The 17,133-nt window shown below is 45.9% G+C and overlaps 5 protein-coding genes across 5 annotated transcripts; 3 read left to right on the top strand and 2 right to left on the bottom strand.

Annotated features, from left to right (window-relative positions):
- Positions 1 to 599: 599 nt before the first annotated feature.
- LOC128719826 (protein Rae1) lies at positions 600 to 1,685 on the top strand. The gene has a single exon (XM_053813464.1). It carries the CDS (start codon positions 600 to 602, stop codon positions 1,683 to 1,685), a length of 1,086 nt encoding a protein of 361 aa, XP_053669439.1.
- A 186-nt stretch (positions 1,686 to 1,871) lies between these two features.
- Positions 1,872 to 2,219, bottom strand: LOC128719800 (NADH dehydrogenase [ubiquinone] 1 beta subcomplex subunit 3). The gene has a single exon (XM_053813436.1). The coding sequence runs from the start codon at positions 2,211 to 2,213 to the stop codon at positions 1,872 to 1,874; it is 342 nt and encodes a 113-aa protein (XP_053669411.1). The 5' UTR covers positions 2,214 to 2,219.
- A 779-nt stretch (positions 2,220 to 2,998) lies between these two features.
- Positions 2,999 to 4,790, bottom strand: LOC128708586 (protein aurora borealis). Its single transcript, XM_053803565.1, has 3 exons — positions 4,110 to 4,790; positions 3,553 to 4,048; positions 2,999 to 3,489 (listed from the first exon to the last, which is right to left on the bottom strand). The coding sequence occupies exons 1-3, from the start codon at positions 4,788 to 4,790 to the stop codon at positions 2,999 to 3,001; spliced, it is 1,668 nt and encodes a 555-aa protein (XP_053659540.1).
- A 686-nt stretch (positions 4,791 to 5,476) lies between these two features.
- On the top strand, positions 5,477 to 6,067 carry LOC128709248 (peptidyl-prolyl cis-trans isomerase-like 1). The gene is made up of 2 exons (XM_053804236.1): positions 5,477 to 5,556; positions 5,620 to 6,067. The coding sequence occupies exons 1-2, from the start codon at positions 5,477 to 5,479 to the stop codon at positions 6,065 to 6,067; spliced, it is 528 nt and encodes a 175-aa protein (XP_053660211.1).
- A 285-nt stretch (positions 6,068 to 6,352) lies between these two features.
- LOC128718806 (sorting nexin-14-like) lies at positions 6,353 to 8,961 on the top strand. The gene is made up of 7 exons (XM_053812421.1): positions 6,353 to 6,465; positions 6,535 to 6,667; positions 6,735 to 7,587; positions 7,656 to 7,944; positions 8,012 to 8,251; positions 8,313 to 8,494; positions 8,567 to 8,961. Exons 1-7 carry the CDS (start codon positions 6,353 to 6,355, stop codon positions 8,959 to 8,961), a joined length of 2,205 nt encoding a protein of 734 aa, XP_053668396.1.
- The last annotated feature ends 8,172 nt before the right edge of the window (positions 8,962 to 17,133 follow it).

Genomic DNA, 17,133 nt, shown 5'->3' with positions numbered 1-17,133 from the left:
AAAAACGGCCAATCTTTCGCTTCGTGCCAACTTCGGCAATTGCTGCCTGGGCATCCGAACGGTAGCCGAGGCAAGCTATTCCATTCCCAAGCGGTTTTTTTATCCAGGTAATGTAATGAGGCAGAAAAACACAATCGGGATAACGGAAATTCTTCTGTTTTTAATAATTTTCTTGCACAGTTTGCAATAGGAATACATTTTGTTTATAAAAAACTTGTCTTCGGTTAAAAAGTTAAATGAAAAAAACGCTTTAAAACACAAAAAATTGTGGAACAAATAAAAAAGCTACAGTTATTTTTCTCCTATTGGAAAATAACTGTAGAGTGGAGAAAAATTTTAAATACCGGCAAACAGCTTCTGTTCAGGCCGTAGCAGCAAGGCAGTTTTGTCGCCTGGGTGTCAAATAAACCAAGGTGTCTATTGCAAGGTGAGTCAATGTTGCGCTGAAATTTGCCGGTAAAATTTTGACAAGCAGCACGTTTGACACCCAGCCGAGAGCGTCCTTCGGTGAGTGAATGTTTGTTGGTATAAAATAATTCGCATTATCTACGTATTAAATTAAAACCACTGGAAGTTGTAGTTAGCATTCTCCCGGCACAATGTTTGGGACGCAAACACTCGGTGCCAATCCGGGCTTTGGAAGCCCGACGGCTACTACAACGACCAATCCGATGAAGGACTTTGAGGTGACCGCGCCACCGGAGGATACGGTGTCCGCGATGGAGTTCAGTCCGGCAACGTTGCAGCAGAATTTTCTCATCGCCGGCAGCTGGGACTGCAGCGTGCGTTGTTGGGAAGTAGAACAGTCGGGTAAGACTGTACCGAAATCCATAAAAACCATGGGCGGGCCAGTGCTGGATGTATGCTGGGCTGATGACGGCAGCAAAGTGTTTATCGCCTCGACGGACAAACAGGTCAAGTGTTGGGATCTGGCCTCGGATCAGGTGGCACAGGTAGCACAGCACGATGCAGCCATCAAAACCTGTCACTGGATCAAGGGTACGAACTACACTTGCCTGATGACTGGTTCGTGGGATAAAACGCTCAAATTCTGGGATACACGAACACCACAGCCCATGATGTCCATTCAGCTGCCGGAACGTTGTTACTGTGCGGATGTGGATTACCCGATGGCCGTGGTAGGTACAGCGGGACGGCATGTGTTGATATACTCGTTGGAAAACAAGCCGACGCAGTTCAAACAGCAGGAAAGCCCGCTCAAGTATCAGCACCGAACTGTGTCTGTGTTTCGCGACAAAAAGAAAGCACCTACCGGTTACGCTCTCGGAAGTATCGAGGGTCGCGTCGCCATTCAGTACGTCAGTCCGCTGAATCCAAAGGATAATTTCACCTTCAAGTGTCATCGTTCGAACGGATCGACCGGTTACCAGGATATCTACGCAGTGAACGATATCGCGTTTCATCCGATCCATGGCACGTTGGCTACGGTGGGTTCGGATGGAACATTCAGCTTCTGGGACAAAGATGCTCGCACCAAGCTGAAATCTTCCGACACGCTGGATCAATCGATAACCAAATGTTGTTTCAACAGCAACGGACAGATCTTTGCATACGCCGTCGGGTACGATTGGTCGAAGGGACACGAATACTACAATCCGCAGAAGAAAACTTATATCTTCCTTCGCTCGTGCTATGATGAGTTAAAACCACGGGCCTCCAGCTAAGTGTGAGAAGAACACAATGGTCTCTTGCTTTTGGGATATCTTCATACATTCGAACAGGGACGCTGTTTTGTTTGTTTCTGCTACAAAATGAATTAGTTTATTCTCGATGCAGAATTTTGGAAATAAAATCTAATGCACGATAGCAACAAAGAACATCACCCACAATTGACCAACGACGTCAACTGATTAATGATGACCGCCTCCGTGCCCCTTGTCGTCCCCGTGTCTATTGCCATGTCCGTGACCGCCGTGATAATCTACACCAAGCGCGTACTCTACACCGATCGTGGCAACGAAGGCAGCGAATCCGAGCGGGAATCCCTTGAACAGGAACGTAATTAGCCGCGAACGGTGGGTCGAAAATTGCTTCACATTGTAGCGCCACACTTCATTCCGTAGCCATGGATCCTTCAGTCCACGACGTGCGAGGGCACGCTCAACTTCCACCAGCTCGGGAGCGTCGGCCACTTTGTAGATTGATGCATCCGGCACCTTGTACGGGGGTCCATGTCCGTGACCGTGGCCCATCGTAATTCCTACCGTACGATTTGTATACACAGCGGGTTTGACGTTCCAGTGCGAATCCCATCCATCATTACATAATTAAGTATTGCCGATGATATAGACAACGAAACATTAATTAGCGACAGGTAGAACGGGAGTTTTCTTCAACTGAAAAGGATTGAAGGTAGTTTACTCACCGGATAGTACAGGAATTGGCAGAGTAACGATCACTTGGTCAAAGTTTGCGAAGATACGCACAGTTCTGCGATATCAAGCGACCGACGGTGTATTTTTCTCAGCAGCCTAATGTCAACACAAGCTGTCACAAGCGACAGCTGATCGATGCAGTGAAACGTTTCAATTTGCTTTTGAAATGTTTCATTCCGCTGAAATGAAACAAGAAAAAAAGGCAAATAAGGACGAAGGACATGCAGGATCGAATCGGATTCGCGAGTTCGTACGGATGTTAATTGTTTTATGTTAAAAGTTTTATTAGGTGCTATACAATTAAAAACGCGTGTTCCGCGTAAAGGATTTAAATGGACTTGTCTACGATACTTAAATGCAAACGGTCTACCGCACTATTGCTACACTGTCGCAGTTCTTTTCTTCTTTTACGCATTGTATAAAATCGTTATCTAAATATTGCGAACACAATTGAGCTATTGGGGTTGTGAATTTTGCTAGAGTGAGTTGGCCTAAACAGGTTTTTGATTTAGTTCACCAAAGTAATCGGTCTTACTGTGACCATTACCCTAATTTTTGCAGTCTTAAAGCCGAGGAACTATTATTGCTAGAACGATTCGGGGTCATGAGTCAGCAGTGATTTCCTGCCTCTTCCTTCCCGGGGTATTCGAGAAGTCTTCTGAAAGCATCGATACATCCGACAATTCATGAGCAAAATCGTTGCTTTGATATTCCTCATTAAACCCGCTATCAGTGCGATAGAAATTTACGCAATGTTGAACACTTTTTGACAATGCGGTAATTTCTTTTATGGGCGATAATGCTTTCATTACAGCGTTTCGGACAATAGGTAGGTCGCCCTCGCTGTCCTTGAAAATCCCTCCTTCGATACGATCCTTGTCAGAGATTTGAAGAAAAGATTGAGACAAATTCTTACGATTCGTAATTCGGCGATTCGAATCCTTCCTTCGATTGCCGCGAAGCGGGGTGATCGAGTGGTGCGTCATTTGGGAGCAATCGAACGATTGGGATGAGAGAAGGTGACTTCTTTCCCCGTCATTCGACAGGTTCGCTTCGGCGAGCTCGTTGGTCAATTCCGTGTGCTTTATAGAGGCTAAAAGACAAGTCCAATCAGTAATCTCGGTGGAAAGCTTTATCGCGCATTGAGGTCACTTACCGCTCATGTAGTGACGGCTTTCATTTAGTTCCGCTGACATATTATCACTGTGGAATGTGGTTGAGGGTTCCGGTGTACTACGGTAAATCGCATCCGCGTCCGAATGATGTTGTTCGCACGCATCGATGGGAGATGTACTGACTAAGCTCTTGGAAATGGGCGAAAGTGCTCCGAATGAGCTATCGGCATCACTTTCCACAACATGGTTAAGCATTTCCTGTGATCCGTAGTAGCGTAAACGTTTCAGATCTTGTTCACTCGCTTTCTCCCGAACAACAAGCACTTCGGGTGATACCGGCGCAGGACTTAGAGCTCTCAGATCGAAATCGTCGATGGAGCTTCCGTAACGACTCGCGCCGCTAGAGTCACTGTCCCTATCTTCAACCACGGCGGATGTGTTGAAAAGTTTACGTCGCAAAGAAGCATCCCGTGCATCGTGATCGATGCTGCTGACTGACGAAGCGTCTAGCGAAGCATCATGCTTCTGTTGCTGATCCTGCAAAAGCAAAATGGGAATTATTTAATACAATCCTTCAAGCTTGGGCTATGTTACGTACCTCGTTGAATGTTAGATAAGTTTGCAGCACATCCTCAATCTCTTTGGGAAGATTAGGTGGGAATGAAAGAACGGTTTGGCAAATTCCGTCGCGAACTTTTCTCTTGGCCTGTCCTGAGCCACTGGCAGTCGACGTAGCATTGCTAGAATCCTTCGATAACACAATTTTTTGATTCCTTAATGGACAGTCGATGGGACTGGGCACAATGCTATGTTCCTTAAAGTAGGTGCTGATTGCGGCTTGCACTCGAGCCTCCGCGACCGGATCGGGCGTTTCGATGAACTGTGTTTCGTGTGGTTCCACGTTTGCCGGTCCCAGCGAGGACACCTCGTCGATCGTCCACTCGAACTGCGTGATGCTGCTGTTTTGTGGGGTACAGGGGCGCTGGAAAAGGGAAGGACTCCCGATCATCGGTAAATGAAACCGTTCGGCCAAATGCGGTTCGAAGGGATTCACGATGCGGCCTTTAAATATACGCGAAGGAGGCGTTTGTAGCACAGGTAGCAAATTGAAGCGACTGCCGGTGGTGTTGTTACAGCTACTAGAGGTGTTACGCGACAATGATGTCGGCGTCCTTGCGGCCATTAGCGATGGCGAGGAGGCCATCGAGGTGCGCGATGAGGTTCTAGCAAGGGCACTCTGTATCAGCTTTCGCGGTGTTAAAAACGATTCCGCTTCCATTTTATGTGCTGGGTAGAGGTATGAGTTCCTTTCGCAAGCTAGCTCACACCAAGCGAGTTAAAGGGTTAGTTGGCGAAGCAATGTTAGAAAAGCACTGGTTGAATTAGTAAATCCGGTTCGTTACAAATAAATCATAGTAAGAAAGGTTAAGCCACACAGTTAGAAACACATTTCGAAGAGTATGCTAATGCTATCACAGATACGGGTTGAAGGGCCGAAACACCGCCGCCGCCGATCTGGCCGTTCGTTCGGTTTTTGTTCGTTTGATTTTGAAATGGAAAACCGTCAACAGATTTTCCCTCTGAAAAAACTCGATGACATTTCGCATCGACAGTGTGCTGCGAATGCAGGTGCGATGTTTTGACAATTTGTAAAACGACGATTTCATCAAAAGCTTTAGCATACATTTTATAAAGGTTGGGTAGCTCAATCACTATAGCAAACCAAATGCTTTAATAGTAGCGGTTTTTAAACCATTTTAAATTGCCTAAATAATGGGGATTTCCATTGGACTTGAAGGAGAAACATCATTTTTCCCAGAACAGAATATCAGCGTCAGGCTCGACCACTGTGCGCAAACACGACAATCGTTGACATCCAACCGGCTTGTTTATTTCCTACGGACGAGATAGATCAAAAAGAACGCGTTTGTGGTGTAGTTTTGTAAACGATACATTAATATTAGAATGCTCGCTATTCAGCCTACCAATTCCGGTGGTATTCCCGACAAGCTATGGCAGCCACACTTTGTTGCTTTCGACACCACGTAAGTAGCGTCATAAAGTGATCGTTTCTTCAATACATTTGCCTCTGTATGCTCTTTCTACAGGATGGGTGAAATAACAATCGAATTGTATTGGAAACATGCTCCCAACACTTGCAGGAACTTTGCTGAGCTAGCACGCCGAGGGTATTACAATGGAACACAGTTTCATAGAATTATACGAGATTTCATGGTGCAAGGTGGCGATCCAACCGGAACTGGTCGGGGTGGTCAATCGATTTACGGGGCCACATTTGCCGACGAAATTCATGGCGATTTAAAGCACACTGGAGCAGGCATAGTATCGATGGCCAACTCTGGTCCAGACACGAACGGTTCCCAATTTTTCATCACACTTGGTCCGACCCAATGGCTGGATGGAAAACATACCATTTTTGGCCGTATCCACTCTGGAATGCAGGTGGTTAAAAGAATAGGGTTAGTGGAAACGGACAAAAACGATCGGCCCGTAGAGCCAGTGAAGATTGTAAAGGGAAAAGTGGAGAAATATTGAAATAAACGCATTTTTATCGAAAACTTGACTGTGACGGCTAATGTTCCACATTTTGGGTTGCGTGCTTTCAGGTGGCTGCGTACTTTGGTGCGTAGTGTTTACAAACATTTGGCTGAAGCAGGGACGCTGAACAGCTGACTGGAAATGTCAAATGCGACAGAGCGCAGCAAATTGTTTGTGCACAATTTAGTTATCTGTTGGCGTAGTTAAAAAATACAGCTCGTGCACGCTTGCACGCATCAAAGGGAATAAACTGATAGAGCCCTCAGCCGCAACAAACTGAGCATGCTGTTTTACCATGTGAAAGAAGTGTTGTCAAAGTTTTACCAAGATGATATCGCTCGTGTTATTGCTGCAGCCGTGTTAATTGTTGCGTTCGTCTGCACTTGCTATCTGAGGTAAGGAAAGGGTGTGATTGCGTCGGAGTTTCAGTTATATATTGACAAAATTATCCATTTTCTGCACAGTTCTATCATCGGACTGACGATACTAGTGTGCTTCATCAATGGCTGTGCCGCAGCAGTATTCACTCTGAACCATAAGGACACCTTCGGCAGATACATACAGAAGGCGAAGGATTTCTTTGGATTCAAGGAATACGTGAGTTTTGCTTGCACAATCAGTACTTATTGATCAGTTTCACCATGAATCATGTGTTTGCTTGTAGGATGGATCCAACCGTCACGAGTGCGACGTTTGTGGCAATGAACGTTGTCCGCGACATAACCGCAATATACTGGTACCGAAACCGTCGCAAGGATTCCTTATCGAGCGACCGCTAGACGAGGCTATCGATAGGTTCTTTACGCACATATTGGATAACTTTATTCGAAGTTGGTACAACCAGGTAACACCAGACGAAGAATTTCTGTATCATCTAAAATCCACGCTGCGAGATGCGCTCTGTCGCTTGGTGCTGAGAGCAAAGGAAATAGATGCGCCGGGGGTGATAATGAATCGATTGCTTCCGACCGTCTTCATACACTACGAGATAATCGCAAAAATGTTGCTCGTCGATCACGTTCCTATGGACAAGCTGGCCAAAACGTTCGTCATAGATGAGTATCCCATTCATCCGGCAGTGCTGAATCGTGGGGCAGAGTTGAACTATTTACGGGGTATAGCGAAAGTGTTGATTCCGAGACTTTTTACGGCAGAAAACACGAACTGTAAGATCTTCTTCAACCTAATCAAAGAGCTGCTAACGTTCTGGGTGCTTTTACCGATAATGGACGTTATCGCAGACCCGAATCTGATCAATTTACTTATCATAATTGCTACCGATAAGCGCGCGAAAGACGCTTCCCGTAAACTGGCCGATGGGTCTAAAGAGCAGCGCGATGAGAAGGTTGAAATTTTGGGCGCGTTTGTAGATCGAAGTCGGAGGAAGATTGAGTGCGGTGTGGAAATAAGCGTCCCACAAGAGATCCTTTGGGAAGATAAGGACAAGTTGTATTACTTTATGCAGTTTCTAATCAAGGAAGGATCGGTTGAATTGTTGCAGTTCTATCTGGATGTTGGTAAGGCTAAAATCAATGCAAGTTACTTGACTCCTCTTCTTGAAGAAATTTTCTTGATTTGATTCCAGATAACCTAAACAAAGAGCTGGAAGATCCTCACATCACAACGGACCCCACGAAGTTATCTTCATTGCATCAGCAGTCGGAAAAATTGCTTCTGAAATATCAGTCCATGGTAAAGTCACCAGGTGGTCAGCTTGGCAGTGAAGATTCATCCCCGGTCGGTACACTCACGGAAGCACACGATCGTGTGCGATTGAAGCTAGAAGAAAAGTGGTTCAAACAGTTCAGCAAAACAGCGGAATACTTTACCTTGGTTTACGGAGGACGTGATATAAGGGATTCGTATGATAAAAAGTAAAAGGAGGCTAAATGTGATGATATTAAACACATTTACAAGTTTTTATAACCTTTTTTATTGTAGAGGAAGCGATGGAATATCAGGAGCCGGGACGAAACTTAGTTCGAAATTCAAAGAAGTCATTCGAGGAGCCGTTGACGGAGCACCTATCGAAGCCACCGAGGCACCTACGGTTTGGGACGCGTTGAACGATGTCCACCCAAGCAACAATATTTACAACTCCGTGACACAGAAGCTTCGCAAAGAGAAAGGACAAAGTTTGGACGTTTTCATGACCACTTTCATGCATTCCATAGAGCAAAGGTAGAATGGTTTAGTTGTTTATTGGTATGGAAAATGTGTTATGTGCTATCCCTGATTCCAGTCCCGATATTGGCGAGGACGTTGTGCTGGAAAAGGAAGCGATTAAGAAGAAGACGAGAATTCCCGGCCAGAGTGTTGTGTTTGGGGATCTGTTCGAGTTGAAGAAGGCTTCAAAAAATACTCACACCACTACACTGCTGTCCCATAGCGTACGAGGCCCATCGCAGTGCTTCGTTTACATTTGTATGCACACCGTAAACACACAATTACATTTAACAAGGAGATGTTTTATAGTTTCTTTTTATTTTATTTCAGTGGTTAAAGTGCTTAATGCGCCCTTCATAATCGTTCGCTTGGCTCTTGCATTTTGCTGTGTTTCACGCAAATCTGTCGACACGCTGATCAATTCTCTTACGGCGAAATTGATTCGGGCGGGCCTGAAAGAAAGCAGACTAGCATTCCTCATCAATCTGCTGCGCGAGCACGTATTTCTACGAAAGCAACCGGAACCCACCCCTGTCATGTTGCTGAAACGACAGCAAGAGGCTCGCAAACGGTTGGAAGACCTTCGAGGAGGATTAGGTAATGTGGCCGATGTGTTGCAGTCACCGGTGTTGAACAAACATTTGATGTATTGCTTATTTGATATTCTGCTGGCGGAGATGTACCCGGAGTTTGATGAATCTCCGACCGGCAAAGATAAGTTGTAATTTTACACTAGAGGCTCTCTTGCGGCAACGAATGATAACATTGTTTAATATAATACTCTGCGTAAGATTGATGTTGATTTTGCTCGAAGCTTAACGTAACTATCACTGACCGAAATTAGTGTTTTATTTAAGTTTTAAGTTTCTTCAGACACCTTTTCCGGCGGAAGCTTACTAACCGAGGCGTCTTTTACTGATTGCTGTCGAGGATATCGTATACTACCGGCAGTAAGCAGGAAAAGACAAATCGATTAAAAGCATAATTGTTGAAGAAGCATCACACATACCACAAGTCAATGTGTTGTAAACCGTATTCGGTAACTGCGTAAAGTTGTAAACCATTGTTTATGGGCGAAACTTTGTAAGCATATCCAACGGTGTTTGCATTCCTTTGGGTACCCAACATCAACCAGTGTCACTGCATCATTGAAGTGTCGTACGGGCATGCCATTAATTAACTCCTTCCACGTGCCATCGATCACGCCTCGCGTACAACGGGCACATCTTGGCACTCCTGTTATAAGGCCGCATGTGCATGTTCGGGAACCCTTCGATATTTCGTCTCTTACGTTTCTAAACGGGGCAGGGTGCTGTAGAGAGGGAAAAGAATGCAAGAAATTCCTATAAAACTGTCACTCTGTGGCATCTTGAAAGAATGTGGTCAGCCTCTCTACTAGCCAAGCGGTAGTAGTGCATGTGGGTTGCCAGAACGCGTCACCAATCGGTACTTGGGGGACTCCGCTTTAGCTGCTCTCTCGGGCTCTCACGGGATGGGGCTGTTACTTTCACTTTTACGACCATCGGTACACCCAGGCCAGCGTTGGATTCCTTCAAATGTTATTGTTATGTCTAACGGGTGCACGTATACGAGGGATGGGATGTATCCGATCGCTGGAAGAAAGCAAACAGAAAAGAAGATTTGCTGAGTGCATGAGAAATCCCAACATGTATGCATAGAGGAATGCATCTTAAAGCTGACTTCTGAGAACGATTCAGGGTTATTTACGATTGCTTTTACTGCACAGGCGTGGCAGCAACTAAACAGATTAGATTCTCCAGGGAAAAGTTGTTCGCCTGAATGACGAATGGGGTCTGTACTCGGGAATGTAACTGAGCTGTGCGAAGATAGTTGGTAAAAAGTATCCTTTAGTTACTGAAGTATAAAACATTTGAAACAATTTTACGTACAGAACCGTGGTATGATGAACTACGCCGCATTCCGAACAAAGAATAGGACGCGCGTGGGACCGGAGAGTCATAAAAGCCTAGCTCTCAACCTGTGCTGATGGTTTTATGTATATTTAATGTACTCGAATCCCTGTCATGGAACTCGCAGCTCGTGATGCAAACCGGCCCTAAAGCGGCACACGTAATGGTTCGTTGAATGGCACCCAAATGGCCAAAAAAGGTTGGGTTTCGGAAAACGCTGTAACATAGAGAAGTGCCGTCTAATCTCTAGTCTGTTACCGGGATGATGTTCGCGATGAGTAGGGGGCGCAAGGAAGGAGAGCTGATTTACTTCCTACCGGAGCACCCCGGTCTCTGGGCCGGGTCTTGGCACCGGACGACGGGAATGTGTAAGCGATTATTGAATTTGATGATGATTGCTGTGGTGTTATGTGAGATAAATGAAGTCATTCCGTATTCGACCATCCCCGTGGAGGGTACTTCCATTTCGGGGATTTCGCCCGGTTGGTGGGAAATAGAAAGCGATGAAAGGTGAAAAACAGTGTAAGGAACGACAACGATTAGACGTCCATTCGCACGCGTTACGTTCCTTTTGCTCGGTGCTGCTCGCTCTGCACCGAGGTACACCGAGGCCCAGGGTAAAACCGACAACGATGCCGACAAAACGCATGCACTCACCGGTCCAGGGGCTGTTTCTGTTTTATGTGTTGCCATGAAACAGTGTGTTTACACTGTGTTTTAATTTTAGGCTAACGGTTTCGATAACGCAGTTGAGAAACTGCCGGGCCCGGGGTGTGGCAACCTGGCAACGACCCTTCGCTATCGCTAACGCATCGGATCAACAAGTTCGCCCGGTCTTTTGAACTGGGCGGATGAGTTTGGTTCGCTTTGATTTTTCGATTGCTCACAGTGAATCCGGTATTCGGGCATGGTATTAAAGTGTGCATCCATTTGAAATGCAGCCTTCTTTACGCTCCGCAATGAAAGCAGGCAAGATGTGATGGGATTCGCCAACCTACCGTGTCGTAGCCGCTGAAGGTAGGCACTCATAGTCCGGTGGGATCACCGAAATCCACTCTCGATCGCCTTTCTATCAATCACAAACTAATTCGAAGCTGTCAAATATAGTCAATCCCACAAATTCCGGCGCCGGAATGGAACGTATCGGATATTTTCCACGGTCCATCACAATTCTCGGCAGGCCGGGAGTGCCATGGTTACGAGGTGAAAAAAAAAATACCTTGACCAGAGCAGACCTTCATTTCTAGCGCATGTCTTTGATTTCCGCAGCAAGATCAATCAACGTGCTGATGGTGGTAGGGGGGCTTTTAATGTGTTTCCGTTCCGTTCCTTGTGGGGGATTTTATGGGATCTGTAATCGAACCACCGGAGTTGAGTTAATGCAGACGTTCAGCTTCACTCTTTATTTGTGGCCCAATTCGATTGAGCTTCAATCGCACGGCAAGAAGTCGCAAATTTTACATCAGTACAATAAATTTGTTACGACACAAATTTCGAACTGGTTCATAAAGAACACTGGAAAATAATCGACCAATATTAAACAACTTCTCCGCGTTATGAGAAAACTCATAAGCAAAGGAATAAAAAAGCAATTCCGATTGCAATTGAGCGGAAAGGACTCCACAGGACAAAAAAGTCTTACTCGCCGTACTGAAGATGCGCCACCATCACTTTCCATTTCACCGGAACTCTTCGGAGTGACTTCCAATTTTCGCTCAGCTGCTTTCTCGGAAACGGGGTAGCAATGTCGATGTCGAAACAGCGTGAACAGAACCCGTCGAGTAATTTATCATTTTTCACACATTGTGCCCTTTTTTGTCGCGGTTTTGGCGGCGGCGGAAATTGTGTTTGATGGTGTTACTTTGGCGAGGCTTGTGCAGCATACGCGAACGGAATGGATGACCCAAACCGCACACATTCTCACTCAGCCACCATCCGAGTCAAGGTTGAGCCGGGTTCGGGGGGATTTGTGGAACGGTTTTGGTCCTTTTTCTTCCTTGCGAAAAGTTAAGGCGCGAAGATTTCGGCTTGGTTCGCCAAAAAGAGTAACCGAAATCGTCGATCATCTTTGGAATGATTCGCGCGCTCGGTTGGGAAACGCCGCAAAGTACGCCGAGTGGTTCGTGGTTGATGGAGAGCAGCATGGTTGGATTTGAAAAATTATTCCATTTAATTTATCAACCACATCGCGGGCGAAAAGGGCGAATCGGTTTCGGTGCGGTTTTTGTGGTGCTGTTTTCAGCTTTCCTGTTTTTTTTTATGGTGAGATTTATTTGTCAGAGATTTGTGGTAGAAATGAGTGAATGCTTTTTTGTGCGTTGCTCGCTACATATGATTTGGCAAATTTTCGCGCGCCCTGTTTCCGGCCGGCCCATTTCTTCTGGGTGAAAAAAAAAACGACAGCTTTTGAGCTCGTGAGATAAGACGGATGGAGTAGATGCAGGGCCGGAAAATGGAACCTCTGCTGCGTTATTCATTACGGCCGTGTGCCGTGCCGTGTTGTGGGGAAGTTGTGTGAACCGAAACCGTTTGCCCGATTTTGTGTTTTCTTTTCTTCCTCTCGTGCGTGAGATCATTTTTCATCGCAAGCCAGTGCTCAGTGGGGATTACGTGATGGGGAAAGAATTTTGTGATTTCGATTCGGAATCAAATAACAATCGACACAAGGGTTGCAGATGGGAGTTTTTTTTTTCTTGCTGTTGCGAATGTGGCAATGTGTTTTAATTTAGTTTTTTAGAAACACTTTATCTTAGCATTTTGAAAATTCAAGTAGCAATGCAGAGAAGAACACTGGTAGGGTGCACCCTATCATCTTCCGAGAAGAAAACCCAACCATTCCAACATTGTGATGCAGTGCAAAGCTGTAGAAAGAAAATTATTTGTGCGTTAATTTTTAATGATCTTGCTGCTTCATTCTCAGGGGCACGTCTCATTCCGCAATGGGTATTATGTTTTCTAGGAGCAGCAAAAAAAAAAAAAACACTTCCTGATTCTGGCACTTCCTGCCAGAGTGCCAATTGCAATCATTTGCCCGGCGAGCCGTACAAATACGTACAAATGCTGGCGCGGTTTCCACCCGAGCTGCGTGGGTATTACAGTTATGGCATCTAATTATAAATCCGCACATCCGGCCGCCCTGCTACGGCCACTGGTTCTACCGCTTCTGAAGGGTTGTGAAGCGTGTAGTCACCAACTGCTTGCCCGCCCCGGCGAAAGATCCACTGTGCAAGATTTTCCGCACTGTATTTGCTGCACTGCGGTGCATGGCGGGGTGGAACATTATTTTCATCATCACCCCTTCCTGGGTTATGTGGAAAGTGATCTTCTAATTTACGCCCGTACTGCTTTCTACAATCTTTCATACATCCCGCGTTTGGACGAGCAGAAGGTGTTTGCATTGGAGCTTCGGGGAGCACCTAGATCCATCCGTATTGGTGCGTATTTATATGCGCACCGTGCGTGTCACTTGTCCCTTTTGCTATTACGCAAACGGGGACTTGTGGCGAACTCGCCGAAGGAATTTCTCTGCGAGTTGGAACGGGATAATCGGTACCCAGCATTCATTCTGTTCCCTTTTTCGCACAACTGATGCCTTTTTTTATTCGAGTCTCGCGCTAATGAATGAACTCAGCTGCTACGCAGAAGGGACTGGGTGTTATTTTTATGAATGAAACTTGTACACCTCTGCATTGAAGTCGGGCAGGGACACCGAAATGGGGAACTGGAGTTCGCATGGCCTGTGATGTACGGTGGTACGGTAGAACCCGTTAGAGGTCGTACCAAGAGTGTGGTGATTGCTCGAGAGCAGCGGATTAATTGAAGTACCAGAATTAGAACCGTCCGGCAGATACCGGGGAAACCGAGCTGTATAGGTGGATTGCCGGTGGTGTAAGCCGGTGTCAAACGTCGACACCTGTCGGAAGCGCACACCGAACCCCCTCTTCCAAGGCAGTCCGGCGTAGTGGTATTAACGATCAACTAGCCGTTTTTCCGGGTAGGTCCGGGTTGAGAAAGTGGGGCGATAGAAGGGCTCCAACTCCCATTGACTGAAGCGCCCGAGAGAGAGAGAGAGAGAGAGAGAGAGAGAGAGAGAGAGAGAGAGAGAGAGAGAGAGAGAGAGAGAGAGAGAGAGAGAGAGAGAGAGAGAGCTAGAACACGAAGAATGGTCTGCAATAATGGAAAAAAATTGGAAAATTCTCGCACATCAAAAACATCACCGACCCCGTAGGCTGTTGATTCTGACCGGGTGGCAATTTACTTTCCCGGGCTTTGTGGGATCAATTCATTCATCGATTTTCCGTGACCTTTTGCACACCTTTTCCGCCAACCTCCTCCCCCCTATTATGGTTGGGTATGGTGTTTCGGTGTTCAGCACTACAATGTACCAGTGCCGTTGCGTGAAACTGTGCTGGATGTGAATTCTTCACGTCGGATATTTTAATTACATCATGTCCGATAGTTTATCCGCTTTGTGCCCTGCTCTGCAATAGCGCTGCACATGCCGTGGGACGCATTTCAAATGGTGGAACGCGATCAAAACGGTTCATTTGGTGCTGGGCGACTCCCATGGCAGGTCCTTTATTGTGTGCACATGACTCAGGGCAGGGAAAGAATTGATGAAATGTTTGACATGGGGAGTGCAAAAAAAAAAAACGACTTCTGGCTTCCATGAAATATCAACCAGCAGTAGAATATTGCAGCTCTTTTCAACGCTGTCGATCATTGAAATCTCCTCCGCAAAACCTGAGTCTTTCTTATGCATCCACCACACTGCGTAGCGGTGCACCGAAGTGCTCCTCAGATGCAGTCGATTATCGGGGTTTTGCTTCACGTCCCCGGCGGGTCAAAACTCAATTTCACCGAGCGCTTTGAAGCTCAATTTTAATTAAACACAAATAGCATACCACAGCAGCCCAGTGCGACAGTGCGAAAACGATGGCCACGTGGCTGGTCCGGTGGGAAAACGATTGAATAAGGCGAAGCGTGCAACACATTGTAACGCTTCCTGGTGGGGCCGATAAGCGTTGCGGTGCGCGCACAAATAAAAGACCACCATCCGGTACACCGTACACAGTTCCACACAGGCGTAATGTAAATAAAACCATACACAAGCATGTCGGAAATGTTGGGCACAAGAAATTCGAAAATTCGATTCGAAATTATTCCCATTTTCATCGGCTATTGTTGTTTGCGCCGGCTGACAGAGGCGTCACTTGAGCGATTCATTTCCATTTGAGTGTTAATTGCTGGCGTTAAGTGATGTGAGTTCCTTTTTCGTGTTTTACTTCAACGTGATTGCGTGTTATGTTGTGCGAACGAACGTGTGTAGTCCTTCTGGAAGTTACTACTGAGAACTGGACGCTGTGGTAATTTCGGTAAAAATGCAATTTAATCAAAATTAGTGACGTCCAGCGCTCGTCGAGCGCGTGGAAAAGAGGGTGATGAGATTACTTTTATGCTTGCACTCGAGTATCATCGGTGTACGATATGAAGCTTTTCTGTTTGCTCTTATGATCTCTGCACACGCAACTGACAAAACGGAACGTCATGTGGCCGTTCATTTCCGCGTATGACAACCGCTTGCACAGTGTTTTTCTTTCATAAAAGCGACACCATTTTGTGGTTTAAATTGTGCGGTTAAAATTTAAACTCTAGCGTACGCACGGCTGTGGGGTGAGATGGGTTGTCCGCAAACATTATCCACGGCATCTTGTGTCACGGTAAAAAGGGGAAATGGAAGCTCGATTCACACGGCAAGATATTTGTCGGTTGTGTACCCGGACCGTAAATTAACAGTTTGCTGATGCGTGCATGGTTGGGACCTTTTTTTTTAATAAGAATATTATTCATGTCCACAGCATGTCAGGAGCAGTAAGTCCTTTCCATCGCCTTTCAGGCTTTATTGTTGCACAGAATGTTTGGGTCTTTTCCTGCATCACCGGCTACAATCGTAGAGAGTGGTACGGTTCGTCAGATGTTTGATGATAATTGTGGGCAGCACGAGAGCGTCAGCATGAAACAACATGAATGTTTTAATCAATCCGAAGTACGGAAACTTTTGGGCTGAAGCTTACAGGACTGCATGAACTACACGGCTCATAAATTGGTTACAGTTCAACACATATTTTCCACATTTTACTAAAGCTCTCTAGCATCACATTGTTCCATCGCACATATGATGCTGATTATGCCGGTTGATGGGTGAAACTTTATTCATAGCAGCCAAGTTCACACGGTGCTCTGTACAGAGAAAGGAAACCGAGTAGGTTCCTCTATCCTTTCGCTCGTTTCCATGGCGTGTGATATGCATGGAATGGTGGAGTTGTACGCTTGGAAGGTTTAATAAAACTTACACACTTTATCGCCCGTGGTAGTGTCGAGGGAAAACGGGATGGAATCGCTTTACTGCTCTGACTTCTTGACATGACTGTCTCTGGGTAACGGGTCCTGTACGTGAGAAGCATTTGTTTTTTTGCTTGTCGAAACCCTTACCAAGTGCGCCAGTGAATATATAGTAGGCTGTGGTACGTCGCAGAACAACTTCCATTACGCCGATGTTCGTGTGCTGGGAGGAAAAATGACAAAAGCAGACAAAACAAATCAGTTGGAAAATTAACATTATTTCTCTTACTTTTTTCTACAGCTGAGAAGGGTCGAAAGTTTGTAATCGGATCGCGAAAACTTCAAACTGGAAGAACGAAAGTCAAGTAGCTCCACTACGCCACGCTACAACGTTGCAGCAAATCGTTAACAATGAACTTACGCTTCTGCAGTAAAAAAAAAACCTCACATTGTTTTGGTGCAATTGCGAAGAGGGGCAAAACTATCAACATTTTGCCGTCCTATATGGCTTTATGATGATCACAGCGCTGGCGAAGTTTCTTAATCACTTCTCCGGAACTCGGTGGATGGAGAGCAGTTGTTGTGCGTTACAACCAACCCGGGGCGAAAGTTTCGAAGCTTTGA

The sequence above is a fragment of the Anopheles marshallii genome, chromosome 2, assembly GCF_943734725.1.
Source record: "Anopheles marshallii chromosome 2, idAnoMarsDA_429_01, whole genome shotgun sequence".
In the NCBI taxonomy this organism is placed as follows: domain Eukaryota; kingdom Metazoa; phylum Arthropoda; class Insecta; order Diptera; family Culicidae; genus Anopheles; species Anopheles marshallii.
The sequence above is the reverse complement of the archived record's forward strand: the minus strand, read 5'-3'. Positions and strand labels throughout refer to the sequence as shown.

Coding starts and splice junctions, on each gene's coding strand:
- LOC128719826 (XM_053813464.1), top strand. CDS start 600: ATGTTTGGGACGCAAACACTCGGTGCCAATCCGGGCTTTGGAAGCCCG.
- LOC128719800 (XM_053813436.1), bottom strand. CDS start 2,213: ATGGGCCACGGTCACGGACATGGACCCCCGTACAAGGTGCCGGATGCA.
- LOC128708586 (XM_053803565.1), bottom strand. CDS start 4,790: ATGGAAGCGGAATCGTTTTTAACACCGCGAAAGCTGATACAGAGTGCC. Junction 4,049..4,109: donor CTTATCTAACATTCAACGAG/GTACGTAACATA, acceptor TTGCTTTTGCAG/GATCAGCAACAGAAGCATGA. Junction 3,490..3,552: donor AAGCCGTCACTACATGAGCG/GTAAGTGACCTC, acceptor CTTGTCTTTTAG/CCTCTATAAAGCACACGGAA.
- LOC128709248 (XM_053804236.1), top strand. CDS start 5,477: ATGCTCGCTATTCAGCCTACCAATTCCGGTGGTATTCCCGACAAGCTA. Junction 5,557..5,619: donor TTTGTTGCTTTCGACACCAC/GTAAGTAGCGTC, acceptor CTCTTTCTACAG/GATGGGTGAAATAACAATCG.
- LOC128718806 (XM_053812421.1), top strand. CDS start 6,353: ATGCTGTTTTACCATGTGAAAGAAGTGTTGTCAAAGTTTTACCAAGAT. Junction 6,466..6,534: donor GTCTGCACTTGCTATCTGAG/GTAAGGAAAGGG, acceptor TTTTCTGCACAG/TTCTATCATCGGACTGACGA. Junction 7,588..7,655: donor GCAGTTCTATCTGGATGTTG/GTAAGGCTAAAA, acceptor ATTTGATTCCAG/ATAACCTAAACAAAGAGCTG.